Source organism: Larimichthys crocea, chromosome VIII (genome assembly GCF_000972845.2).
Source record: "Larimichthys crocea isolate SSNF chromosome VIII, L_crocea_2.0, whole genome shotgun sequence".
NCBI lineage: Eukaryota > Metazoa > Chordata > Actinopteri > Sciaenidae > Larimichthys > Larimichthys crocea.
The window spans coordinates 23,952,366-23,962,240 of record NC_040018.1 but is presented as its reverse complement, the minus strand read 5'-3'; the positions used below and the strand labels follow the sequence as shown (position 1 = coordinate 23,962,240).

The window sequence follows — 9,875 nt, the reverse complement described above, 5'->3', positions numbered from 1 at the left end:
CCACAGCCACACAGATGTGCATTTTCATTTATTTAACCTTGGCAAGGAATGTTTTTTGACACAGACACATTTGCCTTCCTTGAGAGGCTAGACAGGACTGAATGGCGAAACTCTAGCAGAGTATGGCTTAAATGAATCTTCTATGTTAACATTAAATACAGCCAATAAGACACAAACACACTTTATACAAACACTTAAAAGGTCAAAGTTAGTCTGCTGCCTCTCTCTGAACAGATGTTGGCAGGATACTATCACAGCACATTAAAACTTGGCTAAAATTTAACAGCCTTTACATTTCCTGTACTGAGTTCAACCAGGGGAACAATATTATTATTCACAACTCACAAAAATGTCAGGGACACAATATATACACATTACAGAAAAGGAAAAATGAACTGTGACAAGAGCCAAGCAGGGGAGTCTAATCGGTTTGTACGAAAAACACATACATGGACAGATGTGTTTGTGTAATTATACCTCAATACAGAACCCATGGAATTTTATTTCAGTGAGTCCAAAAGGTTCCTCTACACAAGGAACATTTTAAAACCTGTCAGAGATTTACTAGAGTTGTATAGGAAAACACTAAAGCGGACACCTCTGCGGTTGGTTGATATGCTTGTGTCTGACCAACTTCCCCAAATTGGCTGGACAACCACTGGTCTTACTTTTATAAAGGAGAAAAGAGCTCCATATCCATCATATGAAGACTTAATGTACAGAATTTTTGAGTGATGGGCTGTATTGTGTTAGAAATAATTGATTCTGAATTAAAAAATAATAATATTCAAATATATTTTACTCAACAAATGTGGTTCTGTTTTACAAACTGAATGGTAAAGAACCAGCACAAACTGTTGCTACTGTATATCAGCTCCCAGCCTCAGAAGACAGAAGATCTGAATGGATAAATGTTGGATGTTATTTTAGTGTTAATTTTGTTGCTTAGTCTGCTAGACTTGGTTTTGGCATTCTGGACGGCTACTCTCCAGGTTGGGGAGGACAGTTAAGAGAAAGAATGTAGCATAAATCCTCTTTTGATGCCAGCAATTGAATCCAATAATTCTTTTTTCATGATGGTTTTTCCAACTCCAAAGTTTTATACTGCGTTATCTTTGTTGTTGTACCAAAGCACGCTTCACTGCACAATTCTTGCCAGTATGTGAGTGTGGGTTATTGCTGTATATAAATTTACTTGATAGACAGGATAATGATCAAAGAGCAGGAATTTATTTGCTTTGCAACGCTGTGTAACTTTGTTTCTGACTTATTAGCAGCTAGCTGGGCCCGTTTAGTTATGACCAATCGACTGGATGAAGAGTAGGTAGAATTTCAGTTGACCAAGCTAGATTTGACTACGGCCCTAGAAAACACGCACTGGGCTAACACAATTCATCCTTCTTTTAGAAAGAGCAAGAAATCAACTGGAGAAATTAAAACAGAAAGAATAGCAGAAGATACAGATATTAATATTAATCTTGATGCTTTATAGAATCTAACTTTACATTATTGTGCAAATCCTTCACCTTGAGTAATCTGTAAATTGCATACAGGAGAACAGAGGACAATCGACAGGTTATCTCCCGTTCATGTGAAAAGAATGAGGGGGAAAATAAGCTGAAAAAAAAAAAAAACATATATAAAACAGTTTTCCCTGTATTAACAACAGAGCTGGGTGGAGGGGAACTGCATCAGTAGTACATCGGCCCTGCAGAGCTCAGTTGGAATTCTGCTCAGAACGGGGAGAGGCTCGGCACTTTGATATTGATGTCTCCGATGTTGATGTTGCGGGGAATCTCGGGCAGGTTCATGTTCTTCACGGCAGAAACAGCGCGAGCGGGGGCCGCCGATAGACCTCCCTACCAAAATAAAACAATATGGAAAACACCTTTAAAGCGACTGTGTGTGGAATTCTTATGGGATTATAGTACCTTGTTATCGGCACATGTTTTTGACCTGTCTTTGCCTACTGTACCGGTGTTTTTGCATGTTAGTCGCCTCACATTATAGAATTTTAGTCAGCATCGGATAGGGATGAAGATATTAAAAATGTACAAAGTCTGTGGAGTGACAAGGAAGCAAGCAGACCTTGGTAGCCAGCTCCTAATCTCAGGCTAGCAGTTCAAGGCTACATAACCCGCTACTTGCACCCTCGAAACTCAGATGGAACCCTGGTTGAATTGCATTTTGTGTAATGTGGGTAAAGTTTTAACAAGGAATGCATGGAATAAAAAAAAAGAAAAAAAAAAAAGACTTCTCTGGTTCCACTGCATTGACTTGGTCTTTTCGGTGTTGTCAACGTTGACCTAAAATAACTTTAACATCAGCTCTGTCAGTCTCATTTCCCCTTGTCTTTAATTTCCTGTTTTCATTTTTAATAAATGTGGCTACCTAGAAGGCATTCTCATTCTTGGCTACTCAGCCTATTAAGGTCTGATTGGTCAGTTGCGAGGGCACAAGAGACACCACACCAGATCTTCAAATCTATGATGTGGTAATTCAGAGGTCTGGAATGAACCTATGGTCTACAGCATTAATGGGACTGAACATACACAAGTTGCATCCTGTGCATGCAGAAAAAAAAAAAAAAAACATGCACTAACCTCTGACTTCTCCATGCGGTTCTGCACTTCGACCTGCGCAACAATCTCATTCATGTTGGTCTCCAACACCATTCCACCCATCACCACCTCTTGCAAGATGTAATGGACCTGCAGACAGGCATATAACACAGCATTTAATACATCTATCTAATCTACCAAACCTTGGTAGGGCAGACTACTGAGATTGCAAATGACTTCAGATAGAAAATTAAGTAATAAAAACTGGATTACACAACATCACACACTGTCTGTTTTGAACCACAGCCAGATGTAATAAGCTCTAATGAAGTGGTGTGAAGTATTTTACAATCCTGTCTTGTCTAGCAGTAAAGCGCCTCTCTGTTTCCTTATACCAAATGATACAGAGGAGGTGAGAGGTACAAACTCTAATGTTGGCGAGTGCTCTAATGTTAAACAGTCCTGTCTGGAACGTAACTCTCATGGCTCACTAGGTGACAGCTTTAGAATTCCTGTGGGCAGAAAATATTGGGGGACTTTCTTCTACTGCAGACCTAATTTGAGGTTAAGGATGATAAAACTGGAAAAAAGAAAAAAAAAACATGCCTGGAATACCGTTGAAATCAGTTAGGGACAGTTTTCCATGAAGCTGTATTCCTAAATTTTCTCCTTGCAAAAAAGAATTTGACTAATAGCTGTGGGAAGTGACACTCTTACATATTATTCAGAATTACTTTTATTGACCAAGAGAAATATAGATGTTTTAAACCCCTGCATGTGTGTTGAAATGACATTTTTACATATTTTTACTATGCAGGTCTATTTTTCCCAGCTAGGGGAGGCTTCGAAGAGAAAAAGTTTAATCCTGGAACATTCCTCAGGCCGCACACATGCCATCAATTTCCTGCTGGGAAAATTCAATCAAGATGGCCATAGATGTGTCTGATTAGTTTCCAGTAACACTTCAAGCTTAGCTCCAGGGAGGGAAAAGGGGATCTTGTTGTAGCCTGAACAATATAGAGCTTCAAGCTAGAAAAGCCTGCACACAGTTTTAATGCTTCTTTTTTTTTATCTGAAAAGTCTTTACAAGAAAAAGCCTTGAGTACTGCCCTTGAACAAAATATTAAGGAAGGAATTTCGCAGCTGAAAAAAAAAAAAAAAAGGACTGGATCAATTACAGCAACACAGCTGCTCCTGACAGGCAGCTGGCTGTATGGAAAAGTCAAACACACATAACCACACTGCACATCACGTCTGAGGCCATATCTCTATACATCTCATTCATAAATACAAAAATCCCTTCATCTGGAAAAAGCAAACATTTATGACAAACTGTGGTTTGGAGTTGGCAAACATACAGTTAACATAACGCAGTATACCTGAGGTTGTTTTCCACATTTTTAGATGGAAATAACAGACTTGGTTTCAAGTTACGACACTGTGCCAAAAGTAAATTTGGCCAGCTAAAGAAGAGTTGGATCAAATACACGCGCGAAGAGGAGAATGAAACAATGTGCTTTGAATGCAATCTGCTAAAATGTTGAGGTTGGCTATCTACTGGCTTCAACTAACCCCATTTTACTTCACCGCTTCTTGCAGCTACAGAATTACTGTTAAATGTGAAGTCTCACATTGGCAGCAGATTAACATCGCACATGAGTTATTTCTCCACAGGTTAAATAGAACAGTGCAGATTGTTCTCACACTGCAAAATGTCATACTTCAGCAGGTCATACTTTGCTGCTAATCCAAGTGAAAGCTAGTTGTAAGTTTCTGACGCTCAACGCTGTGACATAAACAGCAGCAATGAGCAGAAGAAACGTTTGAAGGTGATAGTTATAGAAAAGCCTCCCCCCTGGTCAACACTTACCTTGTCCATGTGGAATATGAGGTCCAGTTCACAGACGTTTTCAAAGCATTTATCCAGCGTTTCCACAAACACCTGCAATGAAAAGAATTTGGACTGTCACTCATCTCTCAAAGTTTGTGATTATATTCACAGTTGGAACATGATCTTGGTCAACAGCAACAAGTGGTTTGTACAATCACCTATACCTCACATTAAAGAAAAAGTTTTAGTATCTTGAAGTGGGTATAGTGTATGAGGTGTTAAGGAGAATTTTACTCGCCAATGGTCAGTTCAGTCAGTGGAGAGGAAGTGCACAGGAGACCAATATGTCTTATGCTGAAAGGTTTATCGAAGATTGGCCAAGGCCAAGGAAAATAGAGGATTTAGCAATACACTTCATGACATGATGCTGCTTCCCTCCTGAAGAAGCTGTCCTTTCTTGCTTGTCTATATACTCAGGACAGTGCCACAACTACCGTATGTGCATAAATGGTCACACTCAATGTATCTACAGCATGAGGTATTTGCCAATTGGTCTACAAACAAAGGAAATATGTATACCTTTAGTGGACTAACGTTGTTATCTGACTCTGTAGGGGCCCTTATGTTGTTTACCTATCTATTGTGCCCCTATAGAGTGAGAGAGCCCTATCCTCTGACCTTGGTTGCCATAGTAATGATCAGTATGGCACCAGCTTTCCTTAACACAAACATACAGCTGCTCTGTATCTCAAGATACAAGCTTGTAACCCCTATATGAGGCATGCTAGAATAGAAAATTGCGCTCACATAAGGCACTCATACAGCTGAGCATTTGCAGCATAAGACAGTTCACATTGTAGGAAAGTGCCAAAATTCTGATTTGTCAATAGATGATGTCAAGGGCTGAGCAGATCAGGTTGACTTTCACTAAATCCTAAAACTGGCACTGCTTAACTTTTAAAGGGGATTAATTGTTTTATATGCGAATGAGTCATATCTCCTCATGCTGTTAACATTTTCCTACAGGGATAATTGAAATATAAAAGGCAGATTTCAGCACTGATAAAAACAGGATAGAACAACAAGTGAGCTGTCTGTACAGTCTGTGATATCAGATTTTGCTCACTTTAATTATCTTACTTTGTGACAGTCTTATCCAGGTTTCCATTGAGATAAACAGTAGATTAAGTTTCATTTCCTAGGAAACCAACATTACAAAACAACCAGTAAGTCAAAGTGGTCATAGATGATTGATTTTAGCCAAAATTAAGCATGCATAATGTAATGGAAAGAAGCTTATTAAATAACTCAAGGAGGAGACAGAACGTGTCCTTTTTCAAGCTTGGACGCGTTAAATATGTCTATAAACCAACTGAATAAATTAGAGGCTGACCTGGATCAGGTCCAGGATGCCGAGCTCACTCTCAGACGAGTCCACACAGAAGACAAAGTAGAGTGTCGCGTAATGCCGGTAAATCAGCTTGTAGTCAGAGCCACCAATGAGACTGCAAAAACATAAATAAGTTACTTTACAGGAAGATTCTGGTCCATTTCTCACTGTGTTTAATATTGTGCCAGCAGGAATGAAACTTGAAATTAATAAACGTATGCTATACATTTAGCAGCTAGTATTATTACAGTGAACAAAAATATAAATGTAACACTTTTGTTTTTGCTCTCATTTTTCATGAGATGAACTCAAAGATCTAAAACATTTTCTATATACACAAAATAACAATTTCTCCCAAATATTGTTCACAAATCTGTCTAAATCTGTGATTGTGAGCGCTTTTTCTTTTGTCGAGATAACCCTCCCACCTCACAGGTTTAGCATATCAAGATGCTGATTAGACAGCATTGATTATTGCACAAGTGTGCCATAGGCTGGCCACAATAAAATGTTTTATCACACCGCACAATGCCACAGATGTCGCAAGTTTTGAGGGAGCATGCATTTGGCATGCTGACAGCAGGAACGTCCACCAGAGCTGTTGCCTGTAAATTGAATGTTCATTTCTCTGCCATAAGCCGTCTCCAAAGGCGTTTCAGAGAATTTGGCAGTACATCCAACAGGCCTTACAACCGCAGACCACGTGTAGCCACACCAGCCCAAGACCTCCACATCCAGCATGTTCACCTCCAAGATTGTCTGAGACCAGCTACTCGGACAGCTGCTGCAACAATCGGTTTGCATAACCAAAGAATTTCTGCACAAACTGTCAGAAACTGTCTCAGGGAAGCTCATCTGCATGCTCGTCGTCCTCATCGGGGTCTTGACCTGACTCCAGTCTGTCATTGTAACCAACTTGAGTGGGCAAATGCTCACATTCGATGCCGTCTGGGACGTTGGAGAGGTGTTCTCTTCACGGATGAATCATGGTTTTCACTGTTCAGGGCAGACAGCGTGGGTGAGCGTTTTTCTGATGTCAATGTTGTGGATCGAGTGGCCCATGGTGGCGGTGGGGTTATGGTATGAGCAGGCATATGTTACGGACGACGAACACAGGTGCATTTTATTGATGGCATTGTGAATGCACAGAGATACCGTGACGAGATCCTGAGGCCCATTGTTGTGCCATTCATCCACGACCTTCAGCATCACCTCATGTTGCAGCATGATAATGCACGGCCCCATGTTGCAAGGATCTGTACACAGTTCCTGGAAGCTGAAAACATCCCAGTTCTTGCATGGCCAACATACTCACCGGACATGTCAACCAATGAGCATGTTTGGGATGCTCTGGATCGGCGTATACAACCGCGTTATATAAATGGTGGTCACACCAGATACTGACTGGTTTTCTGCTTGAGAACTTTAGAGTTCAACTAATGAAAAATGGGAGCAAAAACAAAAGTGTTGCGTATTTTTGTTCAGTGTAGGTATGCAAAGGGGTTGACATGAGAGATGACAGAAGTGGCTGAGACCAAGCCTGCTTTTGTGGGGTTGCTTCCATCTAATGGTTGAAGTCGTGCTACTGCAACTGCAGTCAGCTGCTGAGCAACTGCTGCCAAGTGACATTAAGAACAAAGTGAGAAAACCCAGTAAGGCCAGTGTTTACAGTAGTTACTCTTTAAAGATTTGTCAAAATGTCATAATACATCATACCTCAAATTACAGATGTGCCTTTCAGTCTATGTTAACATAATGTCTCCACATGTTTGTATTCTCATGTTTGACTTTCCAATTTAAAAAATCATAACATGAACAAATCATAATCAGTTGCAGCCACTTTTCTGATTACAGTGCATGTGCACATACAGGGCGACCTCAGCTGGAGCGCTAACACCAGAGAGCTTATAAAGAAAGCACAGCAGAGACACTACTTCCCGAGGATCCTCAGGAAGAATCACCTCTCCCAAAAGCTGCTTGTGTCCTTCGATGTACCATAAAAAGCATCCTGACCTACTGCATTTGTGTATGGTTCGCCAGCTGCACGGCTGCAGAAAGGAAAGCGTCTCAAGGGTCATAAACACCACCCAAAACATCATTGGCTGCCCCCTCCCCTCCCTGGAAGACAATTTAAAATTCCCGCTGCTTCAAAAAAGCCCAGACCATTATTAAGGACTCATCCCACCCCGTCCACACCGTATTCGAACTGTTACCCTTGGGCAGGTGATACAGGACAAGGAAAACACATACAAACAGACTAAAAAACAGTTTTTATGCAAAACCCTTCACAGTGTATGTATGTGGATGTGGATGTATGCGCTATTTATTGTTTTTGTTTTTAGATTATCTTTTTTTTTATACTATGTTTTTCTACATAGGACACATTATTAGTTTTGCACTTAAATCTTGTTATAGATTGCATAATGCCAAATAAAGATATTCTATTCAAACACCAACACTTGCCTTCCACCCTCCAAGAAGTTGCAGACATTGTCGTCTCTTTTCGAAACCAAATGGAAAGTCTCCCGAATGATCTGCTGCTGCATGTCCTCTGCCTAAAAGAAAAACAGGTTACACAGTCTAATGAGTGCCAAACACCGGAGGAAACGTAGTGATTAATAAATTCAGTCCACGGGCAGCCTGTCCTATTTTATTTTAGTCAGCTGATAGAGTGGTGATCCTTACACAAGGAGCCACCATTCATGTAGTCTCTTGCACTATTTCACCAGCTATGTATCTGTCATATTTAATATATTCCATTAATAATTAATATTAGGGCTATTATTATTTGTTCTTTCTAAAAGACTAGCCCAAAGCCTGGGTCAACTTGAATCGCAGTTGTAAGCTATAACAGCTCATCAATGACCCAAAGGCAGCGTTTTACAAGCCAGCTGGACAAACAAGCAAATAATTACAACGTATTTATGCAATTCACATGCTAAACTCGTCCCGTTTCACTGCTTAACGTGTAAATTATTAAAAATATATATGAGGAAAGACGAGAGGGAACTGAAACTAGAAGGTGGCTTATCACTCCAAACTAGCATCGGCTAACGGTGTTTGTAACCATTGACAACACATAGGTAGTTGTCTTGGTAACAACGGTTTTAGACAACACGTAGATAGTTGTCTTGGTAACAACGGTTTTAGACAACACGTAGGTAGTTGTCTTGGTAACAACAGTGGTGGGCATGATTAGCGCCAGCTAGTCAGATTAGCACGAACAGAGCAACAGAAAAATGTTTTACTTACAAAATACTGATAGAACCGGATCAGCCGCGGCTTCCCGTGGTTGTTAAATATCAAGATGGCTTTAATCATGTCTATTCTTTTGAGTTATCAAATCACCAATGGAGTAATTCTGTAAATATTACGGTTTTAATCTTATGTTTGGATGACGTTAGCTCCAGTTAGCGACTCTTCTTCAGCTGCATCCGGTTGTGTCTCCACATTAAGCGCTCGACCTCAAGCACACACCGCCGGTGTTTTGTTTTTGTTTTTTTGTTCCGGGCAGGTCATTGAGTTCGTTTACATGCGCAGTACTCTCTCCAGGTTATGATCAGTCTCACTGTTCTGTGTTGTGCATGTAAACATATCCTGGTATCAGAGAAGCTGTCTGGATATATCTTTATTCTGTCAGTGGCATGCAAACACCTTATCAGAAACTTGAATACTGCTTTCTCATGTTCTATGTAAACGATCTCAAATAAGATTAAAACAAAGATAATAATGTAAAGCACTCATTGTAACAGGAGCAAGTAGCTTGGCTTGGGAACTGGAGGGTGGCCGGTTCAAGTCCAGCATGGACCAAAGTATGGAGGGTGGACTGTTAGCTGGAGAGGTGCTGGTTCACCTTCTGGTCACTGCCAAGGTGCCCTTAAGCAAGGTACCGAATGTATAACTGCTCCCAGGGCACTGTGGCTTCCCATCACTCCACCATCTCTCCACATTTGCGTGTCTATGAGCCCTGTGTGTGTGTGGATGGTTGTAATGCATGGAAAAACTTGAGTGAATTTTTTTTACCCTGGGGGGATCCATGGAGTATCTATTCCATACTATTAAAGTGTCATACGGATCTCCTGTGTTCCTATGT

At 40.5% G+C, this 9,875-nt stretch overlaps 1 protein-coding gene across 1 annotated transcript; it reads right to left on the bottom strand.

Moving 5' to 3' along the window:
• Window positions 1-11: 11 nt before the first annotated feature.
• On the bottom strand, window positions 12-9,263 carry ap3s2 (adaptor related protein complex 3 subunit sigma 2). The gene is made up of 6 exons (XM_010733087.3): window positions 9,035-9,263; window positions 8,246-8,337; window positions 5,786-5,897; window positions 4,432-4,503; window positions 2,604-2,711; window positions 12-1,859 (listed from the first exon to the last, which is right to left on the bottom strand). Exons 1-6 carry the CDS (start codon window positions 9,101-9,103, stop codon window positions 1,734-1,736), a joined length of 579 nt encoding a protein of 192 aa, XP_010731389.1. The 5' UTR covers window positions 9,104-9,263; the 3' UTR covers window positions 12-1,733.
• Window positions 9,264-9,875: the final 612 nt, after the last annotated feature.

Bases quoted from the DNA above. Each gene is read 5' to 3' on its own strand.
- ap3s2 (XM_010733087.3), bottom strand. From the start codon at position 9,103: ATGATTAAAGCCATCTTGATATTTAACAACCACGGGAAGCCGCGGCTG. The intron at 8,338-9,034 runs GTAAGTAAAACA...TTTTTCTTTTAG, and splicing joins TCCGGTTCTATCAGTATTTT to GCAGAGGACATGCAGCAGCA. The intron at 2,712-4,431 runs GTAAGTGTTGAC...GCCTGTCTGCAG, and splicing joins TCATATTCCACATGGACAAG to GTCCATTACATCTTGCAAGA.